This window comes from Tinamus guttatus, unplaced genomic scaffold, assembly GCF_059628265.1.
Source record: "Tinamus guttatus ecotype Peru unplaced genomic scaffold, ASM5962826v1 Tinamus_guttatus_pri_ptg000655l, whole genome shotgun sequence".
Lineage (NCBI taxonomy): Eukaryota > Metazoa > Chordata > Aves > Tinamiformes > Tinamidae > Tinamus > Tinamus guttatus.
The window spans coordinates 558,376-579,834 of record NW_028289189.1 but is presented as its reverse complement, the minus strand read 5'-3'; the positions used below and the strand labels follow the sequence as shown (position 1 = coordinate 579,834).

At 64.7% G+C, this 21,459-nt stretch overlaps 2 protein-coding genes across 2 annotated transcripts in view; one reads left to right on the top strand and one right to left on the bottom strand.

Moving 5' to 3' along the window:
- Positions 1–601: 601 nt before the first annotated feature.
- PSMB3 (proteasome 20S subunit beta 3) overlaps positions 602–21,459 on the bottom strand; it is a 226,566-nt gene continuing 205,708 nt past the window's right edge. Inside the window, exon 7 of the transcript XR_015913978.1 lies at positions 602–632. The gene's annotated coding sequence lies outside the window, so the exon portion shown is untranslated. The remainder of the gene's footprint in view (positions 633–21,459) is intronic.
- NEUROD2 (neuronal differentiation 2) lies at positions 610–3,302 on the top strand. The gene is made up of 2 exons (XM_088536281.1): positions 610–909; positions 2,082–3,302. The coding sequence occupies exon 2, from the start codon at positions 2,087–2,089 to the stop codon at positions 3,155–3,157; it is 1,071 nt and encodes a 356-aa protein (XP_088392407.1). The 5' UTR covers positions 610–909; positions 2,082–2,086; the 3' UTR covers positions 3,158–3,302.

Sequence of the window (21,459 nt, the reverse complement as noted above, 5' to 3'; positions counted from 1 at the left end):
CACCTCGGTGTGTGCCCAGGGCTGTGCCCGCGTGTGCTGGGGGGTTTGCAGAGAACGGCTGGCATGACCGGAGGGAGACGGGCAGCGCGGGAGCGGCTGCACGTGGGATCCGGCCTGTGGGAGCCCATAGGGATGTGCCAGCCTCGTGGGGTGACTCTGGGGCTCTGCAGCCCCCTGACCACCCCAGGGCGGTCATCAACCCCCCTGCATGTACAAAGCAGCCCCTTCGGGTTGAGCCAAAGCCACCACTGCCACCCAGCAGCCCCTGCCCTGTCTGGTCCCCGTTCCCCAGCCCGTGCCAGGCCCTCGGTGCCGCAGCCAGCCCCGCTCGGCCGGTGGCGGAGGGTGGGGATGGCGCCGGGCGAGCTGCCGTGCTCTTTGTGGCGAGGCGCAGATGCCAGCTCGCCCAGAGGTCCCCGCGGGTCCCCCCCGCGCCCCAGCGCCTGCCCGGGCTGTCCCCGGCACGCGAGGCCGGCCCGCGGTGCCCCGGCTCCCCCGGCGCCCTGCCCGCGCGCTCCATTGTTCGGCGCGAGCCCTGCTATCGTGTTCATCTCGCCCGGGTCCCATTTTGCGGCATGTAGGCAGATCTGTAGATTTGGAAGGTTTTTTTTTTTTTTTTTTTTGAGTACAGAGTGACAGATGGCGAGTCCTCCTTCCCCAGAGAGACAAATCTCCCTGAATGCAAGCGCATGTCAATCATTAGCTCTCATGTGATAGCTCTCGCGCATGACGTGCCAACCATATGGCACTGGCAGCAGAGCTGGTACCCCCTTTGCTGGGTAGAGATGCCACTCTCGCCTCCTTTTGGATAGAGGACTGCAGGAGGCTGGAGCACCTCAAGGAGCCGTGTCCTGGTCCCAGAAGATGCTGGGAACAATGAAATAAGAATTCCTCCAGTCAGCGCCGAAGGTGAGTTATGTAAGAAGTGGAGGGCTGGGGAGGGCAGCGAAGGAAACTTGAATGGAGAAAAAGCAACTTCCATGTTGATTTGGTTTCTCCTCCACGTCTCGCCCTTTTTTTTTTTCCCCATCTCCTGCTCCGCTCGCTCCGCGGCTCCCCCCGACGCCGCCCGGCGCTTTCGGCCGCGGAGCCTCGCGGCGCCCGGTGCTCCCCGGCCCCCCTCGCGGCGAGGCGCGGTCCCCGGGGCCGGAGCGGGCAGCGGCGGCCGCCCCGCAGCAACGAAACGGGCGCGGAGCCGCGGCGGGGGCGGCCCCGGGGGCCCCGGCCCGGCCGAGCCGCCTCCCCGCGCCCCCGCGGCGCCCCCGCCCGCCGCCCCGGGCGGCGGCCCCGGGCTTGGGGACGACCCCGCCGCTGTCACCGAGCCCCGCGGGGTCCCCGGCCGCTCCCGCCGCCCTTCGCCGCCGCCGCATCCCGCGGGCCGCGCTCCGGGAGCGCCGGTGGGGGGTCCGGGCAGCGCTGACCGCGCCGGGGCGGCGGCGGGGGCTGCGGCCGCCGCTGGCCGCCCCGGCCCCGGGACGGTGCTGGCGGAGCCGCGGCCGGAGCCGTTCCGAGCCCGCGGCGGGGAAAAGTTGGCGGTGCCCAAGAGGGGTCCGCGCCCCCCGGTCCGACCCGCTGGGCAGCGGAGCGGGGGCTCCGCGGCGGCCGGAGCCCGGGGGCGGCGGGAGGGGGACGGAGCTGCGGAAACGCGGCCCGAAACACGCGAGCAGAAGCGGGGCGGGGGTCGCGGCTGCGGGGAGGCCAGGGCGGGGGGACCGCGGCGCGGCGCCTTGTCCCGAGAGAGCCCCGGTGCCCCCCAGGCCGGCGAGCCCCGGCGGGCGGCGGCGGCGGGCGACCCCGCGGCCAATTCGTTTTCGTCTCCTTTTGGGCACGGGCGCGCCCGTTTCCTCGGGAAAACGGGAACGGCGGCTTCGCCCGCGCCGCCCCTTGCTCCCCGCCGCCCCGGGGCCGCGGCGACGGCCGCCGCCCGCGGAAGCGGCCCCAGGGCGAGTTGTGTGGGGCGGCCCCGCCACCGCTCGGGTCCCGGAGCCCCGGGCTCGGCAGGAGGGAGCCGGGGCGCGGAGCGGGGCCGGGCCGGGCGCCGTCGGCCGCGGGTAACGCTGCGCTCTTTGCCCCCGCTCCAGCCATCATGTTGACGCGACTTTTCAGCGAGCCCAGCCTCATCCCCGAAGTTCAGAAATTCTCCAGCTGGGCCGAGGACTGCGAGGACGATGCCCGCAGCGACAAGGAGGAGAGGAAGGGTAAGGGCTGCGCCCTGCCGGAGGAGCCGCCCGAGGGCTCCCTGGGGGAGAGCAAGGAGGAAGGGGAGCTAGGAGGGGACGAGGAGGAGGAGGAGGAGGAGGAGGAAGGCCTGGAGGAGGCGGAGGGCGACCGGCCCAAGAAGCGCGGCCCCAAGAAGCGCAAGATGACCAAGGCGCGGCTGGAGCGCTCCAAGCTGCGGCGGCAGAAGGCGAACGCCCGCGAGCGCAACCGCATGCACGACCTGAACGCGGCCCTCGACAACCTGCGCAAGGTCGTGCCCTGCTACTCCAAGACGCAGAAGCTCTCCAAGATCGAGACGCTGCGCCTGGCCAAGAACTACATCTGGGCGCTCTCCGAGATCCTGCGCTCGGGCAAGCGGCCCGATCTGGTCTCCTACGTGCAGACTCTGTGCAAGGGGCTCTCGCAGCCCACCACCAACCTGGTGGCCGGCTGCCTGCAGCTCAACTCGCGCAACTTCCTCACGGAGCAGGGCCAGGAGGGGGGTCGCTACCACGGCCCCAACGCCTCCTTCGCCGTGCACCCCTACCCGTACCCCTGCTCGCGGCTGGCCGCGGCGCAGTGCCCGCCCGCCGCCGGGCCCGGCTCGCACGGGCTAAGGACACACGCGTACTGCGCCTCCGCCTACGAGAGCCTCTACGGCAACGCGTCCCCCGACTACAACAGCTCGGAGTACGACGGCGGCCTCAGCCCCCCGCTGTGCATTAACGGCAACTTCTCCCTCAAGCAAGACTCTTCCCCCGACCACGAGAAAAGCTACCACTACTCTATGCACTACTCGGCCCTGCCCGGCTCCCGGCCCTCCGGCCACAACCTGGTGTTCGGCTCGTCGGGGATGCGCGGCGGGGTCCACTCCGAGAACATCTTCCCCTACGACATGCACCTCCCGCACGAGCGGGGCCCCATGTACGAGGAGCTCAACGCCTTCTTCCACAATTAACGCCCCCCGCCCCGCCGCCGCCGCCCCCGCCGCGCCCCGGGGCTCCGCCGCGGGCTTTGGTGCAATACGGGGACCTGGCCCCGGCGGCGGCTCCCTGGGCCACGGGGGGGAAAAAAAAGTGCTTTTTGGGGAGTTTCTTTTTTTTTTTTTTTTTTTTTCCCCCGATCGGGGAGTCGCGCCGAGCGCTTCTCTCGACTCCCCCCTGGCCAGCGGCGGGGCTCGGCAGAGACGCGCCCGGTAGCCCGGTCCGGGCTGCCGCGTCGGGCCGCGTCGTTTGCTTTTTAATTCTTATTTTCATTTTTAAATTTATTTGTATTTATTCTAATTTATCTTAATTTATTTTTTATCTTTTTTTTTTTACCCCCCACCGTTTTGGGCCGTTTCTTCCTTTCGGCGCCGCGCCCCCCCACTCCGCGCATGGACACCCGCTGCCCCCGGCCCGTGGGAGCGAGAGGAGACCCGCGCCGCGGCGCGGAGCGAAACTTTCCGAAGCAATAAAGAGGCGAAACGGAGATACCAATATTTCTATCTATGCAAGCAGGCCCGGCCCGGCGGACGCTCAGAGATGCACTTTGCTTTGGGGGGGCCCCGGCCCCGCTCCCGGCCCCGGCGCCCGGGAGCTCCTCTCGCAGCGCGTGTGTCAGGACGTTTTTTACCTGTTTTAAAAACTTGAAACGGAAAAAAAAAAGGAAAAACAAAAAGGAAAAAAAAAAAGAAAAAAAAAAAGAAAAATAATGCAGAGCCGCCCCGGTTTTCCCGAGCTGGCGGAGCCGGGGCCGTGCACGGCAGGGCAGCCCGCAGCTATGCAAGCGGCAGCGGGGCCGCGGCCCCGGGCTCGGCGGGCCTCCCGGCAGGGCGGCCCGCTCGGTTCGGCTCGGCTCGGCTCGGCTGCCGGGCGGCGGCGGGTGGGCCGAGCCCGTTTCGTTTGTATTTGTCCCAGTTTTGATGCATTCCTTCGGCCAGGAGACGCCGGTAAATCAGAGATAACGCTATTTTTGAACCTGCCCGCACCACCTTAGAGAAACCAGCATTTTTAGAGAACAGGGAGGAGGAGAATTTCTGAGAAATGTTTTAAAAACGAAAAAAAAAAGTTTTGCAAAAAAACTGAAAAAAAAACACAAACAAAAAACAAACAGACAAAAAAAAAAAAACCAGTTGTAGCAAAGGGGACCCGCCTGTCCGACACCAGAAGTGCTTTCGTGTTTCTGTTCCGTTTCATTTCGATTAATAAATATTTATGGCCAACGATATGCAAGAGCCCCCCCCGCGCCCCCGCCGGCGCGGACACTGTTGGCGGCGGCGCGCAGGGCCGGGAGCCCCGGCGACACTGCATGCACCGGTCCCCCGGGACCCCCGGGCCCGGCCCGCTGGACGCTGGCAGCCCCCGCGCCGGGGCAGCCCCGCCAGGACTTCTCGGACGTGCCCCGAGCCGCGGCCGGTTGTGATTTTGAGTCAAACCTGTAATTAACGAGCGTCCTACGACGGCGATTAATAAATATTAAATGTTGACTCCGTCGTGTTCGCCGCTTTCCTTGCGACCCGCCCGTCGGAAGACCGGCACCGACCGGCGCGACGCCCGCCCCGCGCTGGCACCGGGGCCGGTACCGGCCGCCGTCGCTCCCCGCCGTCGGCTCCGCGCCCGAGTGCGCGGCCCGCGCTGCAGCGGCGCTCATATAACGCGGCGCTGCCCCACGGGTGTCCCCCCGGGGACAGCGGAGGCGGCGAGTCCCCCCCCTCCCCTCTTTGCCCGTCAAGGCACCGGGGCTGGAGCCGCCGCTCCCCGGTGGCCGCGCGGAGCTGTCCGCGCTCCGCGGTGCTGAGCGGCAGCGCGGGCCCCGCCACGCGGGTTCACTCTGTCCCGCAGGACCCGCTCTCTCTGCTTCCCTCGGGGCGTCGGGGGCTGCAGGGACCGCCGGGTGTTCAACGGCCCCGTCCGCCCTCCCCGGGGCAGCGGGCGCCGCCAAGAGCTTTTGGGGAAATAAAACGGGTGTTTAGGAGTCCCGTGCGGGCGCCGTCGGGCAGCGCGGAGCGGGCTGAGGGCCGCCTCGACTGGAAAAGACTCGTCGGGAAATTGCCTCAACTCTGCCCCGACGTGCGGAGCTCGGCCCCGGCACGGGGCAGCCGCTACCGGCAGGAGGAGCGGGGCGGGCGGTCGAGCAGGGAGCGGAACCGCCTCGGGGCTGGGACCCGCTCGGTCTAATCGGGACCGGGACCGGGTGGCGACGGCCGCCGCCCCGCCCGGTGGTCCGGGCCAACCCTCGCTCTTCTCGCCAAGGGGCGAAGCCGCCTCTTCCGACGGCGCCAGCCCGAGCATCCTTCCTCGGGAAGGGAATTATTTCTCTATGTAAAAAACCCTTCGGGGCGGCAGGAAGGGCACGGCGAGAGCGGGATCCGCGGCCGGTGACACCGGCGACGGGGCCCGGAGAGGCGGCAGCGAAGGTCTCGTCGGTCCCCGCCGCGGGGAAGAGACGGAGGGAGCGCGGCAGGAGCGGAGCCGAGCGGGGAGGCCGTGCCAGGCGGGCTGAGCCGCTGCCAGGCGGCCGAGCCGGGGACATCTGCTCGACACCGGCGCCTCGCTCGGGAACGGTTCGGTACCGGCGGCGCCTCCCGCCGCGGGCAGCGGGTTTGGCCCGGTTTAATACCGGCCCTTCGGTGCTAAACGGCCGTGGATTGTGGTTTTAATCGCTGTTATTTTGTTTCCGCAGCGCCCGCCCGGCTCCGCCGAAGCGACACGGTGGAAACATTTGCCCGCGTGTAACGGGGACGAGGCGGCCTCGCAATGCGGCCCCGCACACGGGGCAAAGCTCCGTGCACGGCCCCGGTGCCCAGCTCCGGTTCCAAGATCCGGAGCGCGGCCCCTGTCAAGGCTCCGGTGCCCGTCCCCGATACAAGGCTTCGGTGCCCGTGCCCGGTGCCAAGCTCCGGTAGCCGGTGCCGGCGGCGGAAGGCGGGCGGTGGGGAATTGCTCCCGCCACCTCGGCGGGATCCGCTCAGATTTCGGGCTCTCGCGGGGTCCAGAGGGGATCGTACGAAACCGGCCGACTCGGGCTGGACCGGGGACGGAGGGACCGAGAGACAGAGAGATGGAAGGACGGAGGGACGAGGGCTCGGGAAGGGGCTGCCGGGCACCGAGCCGGGGCTGGACTCGGCCCATCTATTTCCATGCAGGATCGGAGAGAGAGTGGAGAAGGGGGGCGATTTCTCCCCCCACCCTCCCTTCGGCGCCGGGATGGAGCGGCCCGCTCCGCCGGGCCCGACCTCCGCCCCCCGGTGCCGCCGGTGCCGCCGGTGCCTCCCCGGCGCCGCTGCCGGCGCGGGCGGAGCGCGGCGGGGGCGAGGGGCGAGCGCCAGGAGCCGGGTCGCCGCTGCCACCGGCGAGTGCCAGCCGGGGGGGGGGAGGAGGAGTCATTGCTTCAGTTTAAATTTCATGGCATCTGTTCATTATTATACAGTGCGGATTTTTATATGGACAGCTAAATTAAAGACAGATTTCTGCCAAAATTGCAGATACCATAAAGAACGGATGCTGCCGGCGCTGGGAGCGCGGTGCGCTGCGGATCCCGGCCCGGTTCCGCCTGCGCCCGAAGCCGAGACGGCGGCTGGGGGTGCCGGGGTGAGGCGGGGGGCACGCGGCCGGGGCGGCGGGGCTGCTCCCGGCTTTGTTTGGAGGGGAAAACTTCCTTTATTTTTAATTCCGCCCTCCTCGCCGGGTCCCTGCCGGGTAGCCCGGTGCCGGGAGCGGGAATGGGAGTGGGAGCGGGTCCGGGAGCGGGTCCGGGAGCGGGTCCGGGAGCGGGTCCGGGCTGGCAGCGGGCGCTGCCGCCGCCCCGGGGGCTGCGGAGCGGCCCCCTCCCCCAGCCGCGGCCTGACAGGATTCATCACGGAGGAGTTAAAACAAGGACATCTGTGCCTGGAATCGCTGCGAAGCTCCAAACCTGCCAATGCCTGCTGGCACCGAGCGCCGAGCACATGCCTCGTACTCCGGAATGCTGCACAGCCGGGCGGACCCGCCTGCGGAGCCCCCCCGCCCGGCCCGGCCCGGCACGGCCCAGCCCGGCCCGGCCGGCCCCTCGTGGGCTCTCATTTCCCTGCTGCATCCCCGCGGGACGCGACACCCGCCTGCACCGTGCGGCACCCCCCAGGCCCCATTTATCCCCACTCGCTGTGGGGCAGAGGCCTCTCCCCATATATCCCGTTCCCAAAGCCCCCGTCTGTGCCCATCCGCAGCTGGACCAAGCGGGACGGGCAGAGCAGCACGTCACGGATTCCAGGACATTGAGAAGGAGAGGCCGCACCGGGAACCGTGGGGACAGTGAGGAGCAGAGCCAGGCTGAGCTGGGGACCAGCAGGGACACTGCTGGGGACGGGGGCTGGATGAACGGGCAGAGCGCGGGGGGCTTAGGGCTGTGCGTGCAGCGGGGGGGTCCCCACGTGCTTGGCGGGTACCCGGGGGGCCACGGATGGGGCTCCTGCAGCCAGACTCAATTTCTGGGCGGCCTCGTCGTTAGCAGCTTAATTTGGATACGGGCTTAAACACACACGGGTGCCCACAGCAGGCAGAGCCGCTGCCTCTGGCCCCGGTGCTGCGGGACAGGAGGGACACGGAGGGCAGATGGAGAAGCCCCAGGAGAATGGGGAGTGTTTGGGACAAGGGTGCCTGCTCCGATGGGTGGGATGCAGCACAGGCACACGGAGCCCTTCCCCATGCCAGGAAGGGACGGATGGGGACAGGGACGCCTGTTCTGCGGTCCCCTTGCAGCCCCCTCACCCCACTCTGACCTGGAGCATCCTGGGCGGGTTGAGGGGGCCGCGATGCCAACGGAGGGAGGAGGCCTCTGTCCTCCGCAGGGACAGAGAGGGGACAAACCCCACGTGTGGCAGGGCCGGGCCCGGCCGGGTCGGCAGAGCCAGCGCGGCCCCGACGGGAGCGTGGGGGCAGCTGGTGCCCAGCTGAGCATCCTGCTGCACGTCCTGCTGCTCCCGGCATTCCCGCGGCGCCGGAGCCCCTGGAGCTGCCCCTTCCCCAGTTCCTGGCAGTGCAGACCCTTCCCAGGGCTGCTCTGCATCATGGCCCGGCCTGGAGGGTTCCTTATGCTGGAAGAGGAAGGAGAAGCAGAGCAAAATCCCCCTTGTGCCCCCGTGCCCGGGCGGAGGGGCCCGCGGTGCCCACGCCGTGGCAGGCGCCGCGCTTTTCATATGGGAAATGTCCATTTTGTCGCTACTTAAAAGCTGATTTACAGCCGCTGCATGGGCAGCCCTCGCTTGGCCTGCGTTCCTCCCATAATCTGCCCATTTCTGTTGGCAGCGCCGGCGCGGCCGGGCTGGATGCGGCGGAGGGAGCTCCCGCGTGCCCCCCCGGCCCCTCCTCGCGCCGTCCCCCCGCTCCCTCCCCAGCGACTCCGCAGCCTGTTCCTCATGCTGGTCCTCACAGCTGTAACCCATCTGCTTTGATTGGATCCTGACAGTGACGAGACGGGAGCGCCGGCGGCTGCATCCCGCGCGCCCGGCGCCGCTGCCGGGCACAGAGGGGTCCCCACGCGCCCACCCCGGAACCGCTGGGATCCCGCAGCCGGGTTCTGGGCAAAGCGGCTGGATGGGGACGGCACCGCGGGGACGTTGGGGACAGGCGGCTGGGGAGGGCTCCACTCTGGGGCGATGAGCAGGGTTGGAGCCCCCGGAGCAGAGCGCAGAGGAAGCAGCTCCCTGTCCCCATCCGTCCCCCTCCCTGCTCTCCTGTCCCCATCCCTATCCCCACCCCTGTGGCCATCCTTGTCCCCATCCCCGTCCCCAAGGGTCCATGTCCACAGCTTGGCCCTGGCGAAGGCGGCAGCCCTGGGCCCAGACGAGCACAAGATGCTTCCCCATCCCTCTGTCCTCCTGGGAAAGGAAGAGGGAGGAAGAGGAGGAGGAAATTGGAAAGGAGAAGCTCCCCAATGTCCCTCCTGACCAGGCCGGGCAATGCCACCCCCTGGTCCCCCCAGCACAGGGGGCTCATGGCCTGGCCCTCCCACCTGCCCCTAATTCAATTTTGCTCCACTATAAATCTTTTTTTTTTGGTGTTGTTGTTAAATGTAATTGAAAAGCACACCTTAGGAATCATCACATTAACCCGGTGTCCGCTTTATTAGAGTAATTAAAGCCGCCGCAAGTTGAGCGCCGGGCAGCGCGGCTGGATTGCACCGTAATCCCAGCAAAGCAAACAAGTCCTGAGCAAAACTAATTACATTTAGAACAGCTGTGATAATAATCCTAATTCAGCCCCATTTGGTGCCTAAAATCCCGAGATCCAGCCGCGAAAACGGGGAGGAGGGGGGGCCTCTGAAATGGAGAAAACCAGCGGCATGGGGCCTGTTCCCCCCGGGACGAGGGGCAGCGCCCGGAGCAGGGCTCGGGATGGGGACATCCTGGTGGCATCCCGGGACATCCCTGGGCTCCTCCGCTGGGAATCCGGACGCTCCTTTGTAGCCCGGGCTGTGCCAGTGGCTTCGGAGGTGTCCGGCTGTGGTGGGGCCAGGGTGGATGGATGGATTGGGGGGGGTGGGGGGGGGGGCAAGGGGAGCTCCCCCATCCCGCTCCCTATCCCTCGCCCCATCCCACTCCCCATCCCGCTCCTCATCCCACTCCCCATCCCGCTCCCTATTCCTTGCCCCATCCCACTCCCCATCCTACTCCTCATCCCGTTCCTCATCCCACTCCCCATCCCGCTCCCTATCCCTCGCCCCATCCCGTTCCCCATCCTGCTCCTCATCCCGTTCCTCATCCCACTCCCCATCCCGCTCCCTATCCCTCGCCCCATCCCACTCCCCATCCTGCTCCCCATCCCGCTCCCTATCCCTTGCCCCATCCCACTCCCCATCCTACTCCTCATCCCGCTCCTCATCCCACTCCCCATCCCACTCCCTATCCCTTGCCCCATCCCGCTCCCCATCCCGCTCCTCATCCCGCTCCCCACCTCCTTGCCCCTCCCCGGGCTCAGCTCCCCGCATTCCCAGCGGGAAGCGGGGGCAGATCCCTCACACAGCGCCAGGACGTTTTCCCCCCGCTCCAGGGCCCTCCAGACGCCCTCGTCCCCTTCCCACCCCCTCCGCCCGCCGGTGGCTCCGTGCCCAGCGCGGGCTCCCCGGGGACGGGGGGCTCGGGCGGCCCCAGCTGTCACACGCAGCCCTAATGGCCCCGGTGCCCGCGGGCGCCGGCGGCAGCTCCGTGTCCTTCACCAGCCCCCGCGCTCGCCCTCGCTGAGGCCGCACAACTCATTGCACGTGTGAAGCACCCGGGCACCAGCGCACGGGGGCTCTTTGCGGCCCGGCTGATGCCCCCGGGGGAGCATTTGCCGCAAATGCTTCCGTGGGAGGTTCTTCCTTCCTTCCTTCCTTTTTTTTTTTATTATTATTATTAAAGTTGCCAAAAAATCCGCGTTAGCTAATGGCTTCTTAATTCGGCCCAAAACGAGCGCGGGGAAATGATGCCATCCGTCTTGTATCGGCTCGGAATCGCGCCTGACAACCGATCGATCATAGCGTGGGACATTAACTCCTCTGGAGCGGGGCCCAAGCCGCCCCCGGCCCCCCCGCTCTGCCGGCCTCATTTAACCACTTTACTGCTGGCATTTTGGCCGCCCGCCGCTCCGGAATTAGTTGCCTTCCCGCGGCTGCAGCTGGCACGGTGCCCCCCCCCTCCGCCCTTCACCCGCCCTTCACCCCGTGCGCCCCCTCCCCAGCGGTTTTCCTCGTTTTGGGAATTGCTGGAATTGCGGGGGGGGGGGGGCTCTTGTCCATCACCCCCCCCTCCGCTCCGGTGTGCCTCAGTTTCCCCATTGCTGGCGGGGACAGAGTCAAGGAGGGGACGAGCCCAGGGCCTGGTGGCTCTGGGGGGCCTGAATGGGGCCATGTGGGGACACAAGGGGTGACAGAGGGGGACGGGGACACGGCCTGGGAGCCCCTGTCCCGTGGGAGCCCCTATCCCAGCAGGGCTCCGGGCTGGGGAGGGGCTAAATCCCCCGGGCTGGGTGGGGCAGGGGGCGGGGCTGGCTGTGATTGGCCAGCAGCACCTGTGCTGAGATGGGATTGGCTAACGGCGCGAGGCCTGCGCGGGGATTGGGCAGCAGTGGAAGCAGCCAGGATTGGCTGAGCGCCCCCCCCACCCGCCCAGGACACAGGATCTGGAGCCAGGGAATTCCCGGCCCCTCCGTCCATCCCCGTGTCCTCGGGTCACCCATGGGGGTGTCCGGCCGGCCGGCCACCGAACCAGCCACGCGTGCATCCATGTATCCATGTATCCATGCGTGCATCCACCTCCATGCATCCATGCGTGCATCCATGCGTCCATGCATCCATGCGTGCATCCACCTCCATGCATCCCTGTGTGCATCCGCCTCCATGCATCCATGCGTGCATCCACCTCCATGTATCCATGCGTGCATCCGCCTCCATGCATCCATGCGTGCATCCGCCTCCATGCATCCGTGTGTGCATCCGCCTCCATGCATCCATGTGTGCATCCACCTCCATGCATCCATGCGTGCATCCACGCCTCCATGCATCCATGCGTGCATCCACGCATCCATGTATCCATGCGTGCATCCACCTCCATGCATCCATGTGTGCATCCATGCGTCCATGCATCCATGTGTGCATCCGCCTCCATGCATCCATGTGTGCACCCATGCCTCCATGCATCCATGCGTGCATCCACCTCCATGCATCCATGCGTGCATCCACGCCTCCATGCATCCATGCGTGCATCCACGCATCCATGTATCCATGCGTGCATCCACCTCCATGCATCCATGTGTGCATCCATGCGTCCATGCATCCATGCGTGCATCCACCTCCATGCATCCATGCGTGCATCCATGCCTCCATCCATCTACCCATTTCCTTCCTTCCTTCCTCCCTCCCTCCCTCCCTCCCTCCCTCCCTCCCTCCCTCCCTCCCTCCCTCCCTCCCTCCCTCCCTCCCTCCCTTCCTTCCTTCCTTCCTTCCTTCCTTCCTTCCTTCCTTCCTTCCTTCCTTCCTTCCTTCCTTCCTTCCTTCCTTCCTTCTTCCCTCCCTTCTCTGCTCACTGCCCGTGCCCCCCCTAAAGCCACCATCACCCGGACGCCCCCCTCGAGTGACCCAGAGCCCCCTCGTGTGACCTGGAGCCCCTGTGTGTGACGCAGCCATTGGGCCACCTGGGACCCCATTGGAGGACCCAGACCCCCCCCGCATGACCCCATCGGGTGACACCTCCCTCCTGGGTGACCCTGGGGGACACCAGGGCCCCCATCAGGTGACCCCCGCCCTGGAGGACCCAGCTCCCCCCCCCCGCCGGTGACGCCACCCTGTTGGGCGACCAGGAACACCCATGGGTGCTCCCGGGCACGGACTGCCCAAGCTCCGCCCCCTGCAAGGGGCGGGGCGGGGGCGGGGCCATGCAGGGTGGGCAGGGCCAGGTTAGGTGGAGAAGGAGTGGGCGGGGCCAGATCCGGTGGGTGTAGCCAGAATGGGTGGAGCCTGGGAAGGTGGGTGGAGTCAAGCTGGGTGGTGCAGGAGTGGGCGGGGTCAAGCAGAGTGGGCGTGGTCAGGAAAGGCGCAAGTGGGCGGGGTCTAGCAGGTCATGGGGCAAAGAGGGCGGGGCCAAGTGTGGGGGCGGGGCCAAGTGGGCGGGGCGCCGGGGCCTCCTGGGTCTGCCGGGGGAGCCGCCCGGACGCCTGGGCCCCCGGCGCGGGATGAAGACATCGGCTGCGCCCGCGTGGCAGCGATAAATGAGCGCGCGGCGGCGCCTAATCTGTTTGTGTAATGCGGCCGCAAGCGGAGCGTGAGCGGAATGAGGGCGACAGCTGCCGCGCGCCCGCCCCGGCATCCCGCTCATCCCGCTCATCCCGCTCATCCCGCCCCAGCATCCTGCTCATCCTGCTCATCCCGCTCATCCCACCCTGGTGTCCCGCTCATCCCGCTCATCCTGCTCATCCCGCCCCGGCATCCCGCTCATCCCGCTCATCCCGCTCATCCCGCCCCGGCATCCTGCTCATCCTGCTCATCCTGCTCATCCCGCTCATCCCACCCTGGTGTCCTGCTCATCCCACCCCGGCATCCCGCTCATCCCGCTCATCCTGCTCATCCCGCCCCAGCATCCCGCTCATCCTGCTCATCCCACGCTGGCATCCTGCTCTTCCTGCTCATCTCACCCTGGTATCCCGCTCATCCCGCTCACCCTGCATGCTCTTACCCCGGCATCCCGCTCATGCCGCTCATCCCGCTCATCCCACTCACCCTGCACTCTCCCATCCCGCTCATCCCGCTCATCCCGCTCACCCTGCACGCTCCTACCCCGGCATCCCGCTCATCCCGCTCATCCCGCTCACCCTGCACGCTCCCACCCCGGCATCCCACTCATCCTGCTCATCCCACCCCAGCATCCTGCTCATCCCGCTCACCCTGCACGCTCCTGTCCCGGGATCCCGCTCATCCCACTCACCCTGCTCACCTCATGCCTTTCCGCCCCTGCATCCCGTTCATCCCGCTTGCTCCTGCCCTGGCATCCTGCTCTTCCCACGCACTCCCGCTCCAGCACCCCACATGCTCCCACCCCAGCATCCCGCTCATCCCGTGTGCCGCTGCCCCGGCATCCTGCTCATCCCGCTCATCCCACGCTGCTCCCGCGTCGCACCTAGCTGCTTCCAGGCATCGCTCCGCTCCCGGGAAAAGGGCCAGGATCACCGTGGCACCGGGCGGGGGACAATGTGGGACACCCCCATTCCCAGTGCCGGTTCCGTGCCCGCCGCCGGCGCGGGAAGGGGGGCGACGCGGGGCCTCCATGCGCCTCCTTCCCGCCCCCCCGTTAGTTCTTTTTTTTTTTTTAGCAGACTGTAAGCAAACTGCAGTTCCCTGATAAGAATATAGCATGACTAATGACTGAAGCATGTAAAAATCATTGGGAAAATGTCCTTGGAAGACGAATGCATTTTCAGCAGAATTATTCTGCTGAAAATGCATTCGTCTTCCAAGGACATTTTCCCAATGATTTTTACATGCTTCAGTCATTAGTCATGCTATATTTTATCAGGGAAATGAGTTTGCTTAAGTTGTAAAAAAAAAAAAAAAGGAAAAAAAGAAATGAAAAAGAGAGAGAAAGGAGGAAAAAGGAAGAGGGGGGAAAAACAAACTAAAAATAAAAACAGAGGGAGTAGGAGAGGCCGCGGGAAGGGCGGAAGAGCCGGGAGCGGCGTCGCGGGCGGGGGGGGCGGCAGGTGGGGCCCCCCCGCGCTCCCGGTGACAAACTTTATTTTTTTTTTTTCCAGTGCCAAATTTCCAACACATTAATTAATTGTTGTAGCCAATTAACTGTAGTTGTGCAAATGAGTTTAGCACTAATTACCATGCAGTGCCTGTAATCACATAAAAAACTTGCTGCGAGATGGAGGGGGGGCGGCGGGGCGGGCGGGGGGCTCGTCCCCACCGCCCCCCCCGCGGTTGGGGACCGCGAGGGTCACGTGACGCCGGGGGGGCCTCGTCCGAGCGGCCCCTCCCTGGGAAAAGCCCCCTCGGGCAGTGGTGGCCACGGAGGGGACATGGAGATGGAGGCCTATGGCGCAGGGTGGCACCACATGGCATGGCATGGCATGGCATGGCATAGTGCAACATGGCATGGCACGGCACAGCATGGCACGGCATAGTGCAGCATGGCATGGTGTGGAATGGCATTGCATGGCATGGCATAGTGCAACATGGCATGGCACAGCACGGCACGGCACGGTATGGTATTGCACGGCACGGCATAGCACAGCATGGCATGGCGTGGAATGGCATGGCATGGCATGGCACAGCACGGCGTGGCATGCCATTGCACAGCACGGCATGGCATAGTGAAGCATGGCATGGCACAGCACGGCATGGCATGGTATTGCATGGCACAGCATAGTGCAGCATGGCATGGCATGGCATGGCATGGCACAGCATAGTGCAGCATGGCATGGCTCAGCACAGCACGTCATGGCATGGTATTGCACGGCAGAGCACAGTGCAGCATGGCATGGCATGGAGTGGCATTGCATGGCATGGCATGGCACAGCACGGCATAGTGCAGCATGGCATGTTATGGCATGGCATGGCATTGCACAGCATGGCATGGCACAGTATAGTGCAGCATGGCATGGCAGAGCATGGCACGGCACGGCATGGCATGGTATTGCACGGCACGGCATAGTGCAGCATGGCATGGCATGGAATGGCATTGCATGGCATGGCATGGCACAGCACGGCATAGTGCAGCATGGCATGTTATGGCATGGCACGGCATGGCATTGCACAGCATGGCATGGCACAGCATAGTGCAGCATGGCATGGCTCAGCACGGCACGGCATGGCATGGTATTGCACGGCACAGCATAGTGCAGCATGGCATGTTATGGCATGGCATGGCATGGCACAGCATAGTGCAGCATGGCCTGGCGTGGCACAGCATGGCACTGCACGGCACGGCGTTGCACGGCCTGCTCCTCCCTGCCGCAGCATCACACGGTGGAGCGTTTGTGCACGAACATTGTTGTGCACATCACGGTTGTGCGGCGTGGCATTGCACGTCATGGCACGGCATGGCATGGCATTGCACGGCGTGGCATTGCACGGCACAGTTTTGCATGCTGTGGCACTGCATTGCACGGTGTGGCATTGCACGGCGCAGTTTTGCACAGCATGGCATTGCACGGTGGTTTTGCACGCTGTGGCATTGCATTTCACAGCATGGCATTGCACGGTGTGGCATTGCACGACACAGTTTTGCATGGTGTGGCATTGCATGGTGTGGCATTGCACAGCACGATTTTGCATGGCGTGGCCTTGCATTGCATGGTGTGGCATCGCATGGCACAGTTTTGCACGGTGTGGCATTGCACAGCACGATTTTGCATGGCATGGCATTGCATGGCAGTTTTGCATGCTGAGGCATTGCATTGCACAGCGTGGCATTGCACGGTGTGGCATTGCACGGCACAGTTTTGCACGCCGTGGCACTGCACAGCATGGCGTTGCACAGCACAATTTTGCACGCCGTGGCATTACGCGGCACAGTTTTGCACGGCATGGCATTGCACAGCACAGTTTTGCATGCCGTGGCGTTGCACAGCACCATTTTGTGCACTGTGGCATTGCACAGCACAATTTTGCACGGCATGGCATTGCACAGCACGATTTTGCACGCCGTGGCATTACACGGCACAATTTTGCACGGCATGGCATTGCACCGCACAGTTTTGCACGCCGTGGCATTGCACGGCACAGTTTTGCACAGCATGGCATTGCACGGCACAGTTTGCACGCCGTGGCGTTGCACAGCACGATTTTGCACGCCGTGGCATTACACGGCACAATTTTGCACGGCATGGCATTGCACAGCACAGTTTTGCACGCCGTGGCATTGCACGGCACAGTTTTGCACACCGTGGCGTTGCACGGCACAGTTTTTCACGCCATGCCATTGCACGGCACAGTTTTGCACACCGTGGCATTGCACGGCACAGTTTTTCACACCATGCCATTGCACGGCCCGCTTTTCCCTGCCAGGGCGCCCTGCGCAGCGTTATCCATCCCGCCCCATCCCGGGCTGCAGAGAGTTAACGCGGCGGGACGGGCGCTATAAATTTTGCATGGTGGTGCGGGCGCGGGGGGAGCTGGGCGGGCGCCAGCGGGCTGTCTCTAGGTAACAATAAACACTGCGAGCGAGCAGCAGCTGTTACTCCGACTCTCTCTGCATCACAATGCCGGAATAACGCTAATAAAGCGACGCGAGCGCACGGTCGCGTGCTCCGGGCCGGGGGCGCGCGGCCGCACCCCGAGGCCCCGGCTGCTCCCGGGGAAATGCGGGGATTTGGACCCAAAGTGGGGCTGGAGGTGCCGGGTGCTCGCGGGCTCCTGGCCCTGCTTGATGCCAAGGTTGGGGAGGCCTGCCGGGAGGAGCTGCGATAGGGTGGAATTGCAGGGAAAGGCAAGGAATTGCAGGGAGAGGCAAGGAATTGCAGGGAGAGGCAAGGAATCGCAGGGAGTTGCAAGGAATTGCGGGGATTTGCAAGGAATTCCGGGGATTTGCAAGGAATTGCGGGGATTTGCAAGGAATCGCAGGGCCTTGCCATGGCACGGCTTTGTGGCACAGTGCTGGCTGCAGCGGGATGTGCCGGGATGCAGCGGGATGTGCCGGATGCAGCGGGATGTGCTGGGCTGTGCTAGGATGTGCTGGGATACAGCAAGATGTTCCAGGATGCAGCAGGATGTGCTGGGATGGAGTGGGATGTACCAGGATGTGCTGGGATGCAGCAGAACGTGCTGGGATGCAGCAGAATGTGCCAGGATGCAGTGGGATGTGCTGGGATGTGCTGGGATGCAGCAGAATGTGCCGGGATGCAGTGGAATGTGCTGGGATACAGCAGGATGTGCTAGGATGCAGTGGGATGTACCAGGATGTGCTAGGATGCAGCAGGATGTGCTGGGATGCAGCGGGATGTGCTGGGATGCAGCAGGATGTACCAGGATGCAGCAGGATGTGCTGGGATGGAGTGGGATGTACCAGGATGTGCTGGGATGCAGCAGAACGTGCTGGGATGCAGCAGAATGTGCCAGGATGCAGTGGGATGTGCTGGGATGTGCTGGGATGCAGCAGAATGTGCCGGGATGCAGTGGAATGTGCTGGGATACAGCAGGATGTGCTAGGATGCAGTGGGATGTACCAGGATGTGCTAGGATGCAGCAGGATGTGCTGGGATGCAGCGGGATGTGCTGGGATGCAGCAGGATGTATCAGGATGCAGCAGGATGTGCTGGGATGTGCCGAGATGCAGCAGAAGGTGCTGGGATGCAGCAGGATGTGCTGGGATGCAGCAGGGTGTACCAGGATGCAGTGGGATGTGCTGGGATGTGCCGAGATGCAGCAGGATGTGCTGGGATGCAGCGGGATGTGCTGGGATGTGCCAAGATGCAGCAGGATGTACCAGGATGCAGTGGGATGTACCAGAACGTGCTGGGATGTAACGGGATGTGCCGGGATGCAGCAGGATGCGCCGGGATGTGCCGGGATGTGCTGGGATGTGCCGAGATGCAGCAGGATGCGCCGGGATGCAGCAGGACACGCCGGGATGTGCCGGGATGCAGCGGGATGTGCTGGGATGTGCCGAGATGCAGCAGGGCGCACCAGGATGCAGCGGGATGTGCTGGGATGCAGCGGGATGTGCTGGGATGTGCCGAGATGCAGCAGGATGCGCTGGGATGCAGCAGGGTGTACCAGGATGCAGCGGGATGTGCTGGGATGCAGCAGGATGCGCCGGGATGCAGCAGGACGCGCCGGGACGCGCCACCCCCGGGCCCGGCGGGGCCGCGCGGCGGCCTCGAGTGTCGCCGCAGGGCGCGCGGCGCCGGCGCCGCATTCCAGCGCAGGCGGCAGCTGCGCCGCCCCCCCGGCCCCACTAAATATTAATGCTGCCCTACATCGCGCCGCGGCACCTGGCGCCCCCCGGCCACATGCGCCCCCGGCCGCCGCGGCGTCGCCGGGTGCCGAGGCCGCGGCGCTCGCCGCACGTGCGCCCGCTTGAGCCGCCGCCAAACGTCCCGGCGCCCAAAGTGGTCGGTGATGGATGGCGGCGCTCGCCGCCTAAGTGCCCCCGGCGGCCCAATCCTGCCGCCGGCCCCAAGTCGTCCCCTGCCCCTCTTCAGCGCGCGCGCCGCCTCGCGCCGCTCCCGCGGGCCCCGTTAATTAAAAATACATCCAATTAAATGGCAGGTGAGGACGCGCGCGCGCCGCCCCCCCTCCTGGCCGGGCACAGCTGCGCCGGGAGGCGGCGGCAAGCGGAGGCCGCACGGGGCCACCGGGCGCCTTCCCGTGCCGGAATGGCTGGAAACGGCCCCGTTTTCCACCCTGGCTGTTCCCCTGGCAGCAGCCCTAGAGGATGCCATGAGCATCCTGCCTTCCTCCTCTTCCTCCTCCTCGCAGGGTGCCAAGGCCGGTGCCCGCTGGCTTTGCCCATCACGGTGCTGTCCCCAGGGCCATCCATTGGCACCGCTGCTGCCGGTGCCTCCCCGCTCCCCCGGAGCGACGGGAAGGGTTTGGGAAGGAGCCGGGGGCTCGCGGGCGGCCGCGCCAGCCGGAGCAGCTGGCAGGACAAATATAGCGGCGCGGCGGCGGGCACGTGGCGCTGCTGGCGGGAGCAGCGGCACCTCGCGCCGCGCACACGCGTGTGCGCACGGGAGCACGCGCTGCACACGCGTGTGCGCCCTGGGCCTGCATGCAAGCATGCACACGCATGCAAGGTCATGCACGCACGTGCATACGTGCAGCCCCGTGTGCATGCTCGCTCCCACACGGGCGCATGCACACGTGTCCCCGTGTCACTTGCACTCACAAGCGTGTGCACACGCGTGTGCACCCCGGGCCTGCATGCAAGCATGCACACGCATGCATGGTCACGCATACACGTGCATACGTGCAGCCCCGTGTGCATGCTCACTCACGCACGGGCACATGCACACGTGTGTGCGCCCCAGGCCTGCAAGCAAGCATGCACACACATGCACGGTCATGCATGCACGTGCATACGTGCAGCCCCGTGTGCATGCTCGCTCCTGCACAGGCACATGCACACGTGTCCCCGCGTCGCCTGCACGCTCACACGCATGTGCACACACGTGTGTGCCCCGGGCCTGCATGCAAGCATGCACACGTGTGCAAGGTCACGCATGCACGTGCATACGTGCAGCCCCGTGTGCATGCTCGCTCCCCCACGGGCGTATGCACACGTGTCCCCGTGTCCCCTGCACGCTCTCACACGTGTGCACACGCGTGTGCGCCCCCGACCACCATGCCGGGGGCTCCATAGGGAGCAGCACGTACGGTGCTGGCACCCCGGAGCGGAGGCTGCAGCCTCCCATCCTCTCCCACCATCCCTTAAAATACCCGGAGGGGAATTTTAAGGACATAGATTAAATACCCCGGGGTATTTTAAGCCACGTCAGCTCTCCCTCAGCCGGCGTTTCCTCCCTCTGCTCCGTGCCGGCTGCCCCCGAACCTTGGGAAAAGTCCTGTGAAAGGGAAAACCCCGTTAAAGGTCGGCAGAGCGAGCGGCAGGACGTGCCGGGCGCGAGGGCCGCACCGGTCCAGCGCAACGGAGCAAAAGGCAATACATACAGTAACAGGAAATATTTAATTTTCCAATCTCCACTTTCCATTTTTATAAACTGAAAAGGAAAAAAAAATCGAATATATTACAAAATATCTGTACAGAGACAAGGGTACAGCCCGGAAAGGCGCGTGCCGTCGCGGCCGGGAACGCGGGAGAGCCCCCCGGAGCGCCAAGTGTCCCCGGCTCCCGGCTCCGCAACGCGTGGTCCCCCCGCCCCAGCAAAGCCTGTTGTCTTCCTTGTACAGAGCCCCTTATAAAAGGGGGAAAAACGCAGGGAAAAGAAAAGGGAAGGAAGGCGACACTGGCAGGGACGTGGGAGCTGAGCCGTGGCCATCCGCGAGCCAGGATGAGCCGAGGACGCGGCCGGCACTCGGAGCCCATCCGAGGGCCCCGGCTCTTCCCAAAGTCCTCCCGGGGTTGGAGAGGAGCCGGGGGGACCGAGGGGCTCCAGGAACCTCGAGGAGCCCCGGGCAGCGCCGAGGGGCGGCAGCGGGAAAGCTGGAATTGCGACAACGGAAACTGCGCCGCGGAGCGGAGCTGGCGGCCGCGCGGCGGGGGGAAAACAAGGTTTGGTAAGACATAAATTAAGCTCTGGAGAGGTGACCGGTTTATTTAGTGCACTCTGCATCTTATAGAACTTTTCCTTTTTGCTCAGCAGGCAGGAACTGGAAATTAAAAAAAAAAAAAAAAAGAAATTTACGCTTGAAATTTTGCAAACGGCGTCACGGGCCCTGGCCAGCTCTGCAAGGCAGGAGGCGACTCGGGTTTTACTCCTTCCTCCCCAGCCAAGCTCTGCTCTTCTGCACAGGAAGGTTCTCCCCTGCTCAAGATGCATTTTCCAAACTTGCATCTTCATAAAGAGAAATAAACCCAATTCTGGAGGAATCGGAGCTCCTGGCCTCATCCTTTCCCTGGCCTTCAACACTTCAAAACACCATCAGCTCTAATATTAAAAGAACCAGCGCTTGTTTTCGCTTGGAAAGGTCTATTTGGGGAGGAAAAGGGTCATGAAGTACCTCTGCTTTATTCTCTTAAGTCTTACTGAACGACCAACAGCCCAAACGCTCTGCAGGAGGAGAAAACCCATTGCAAATACTTCCTTAACAACAACAAAAACCTGTTTGCTTATAGAAAGGACACGCTAATGGCTAATGGCACTAATTAGT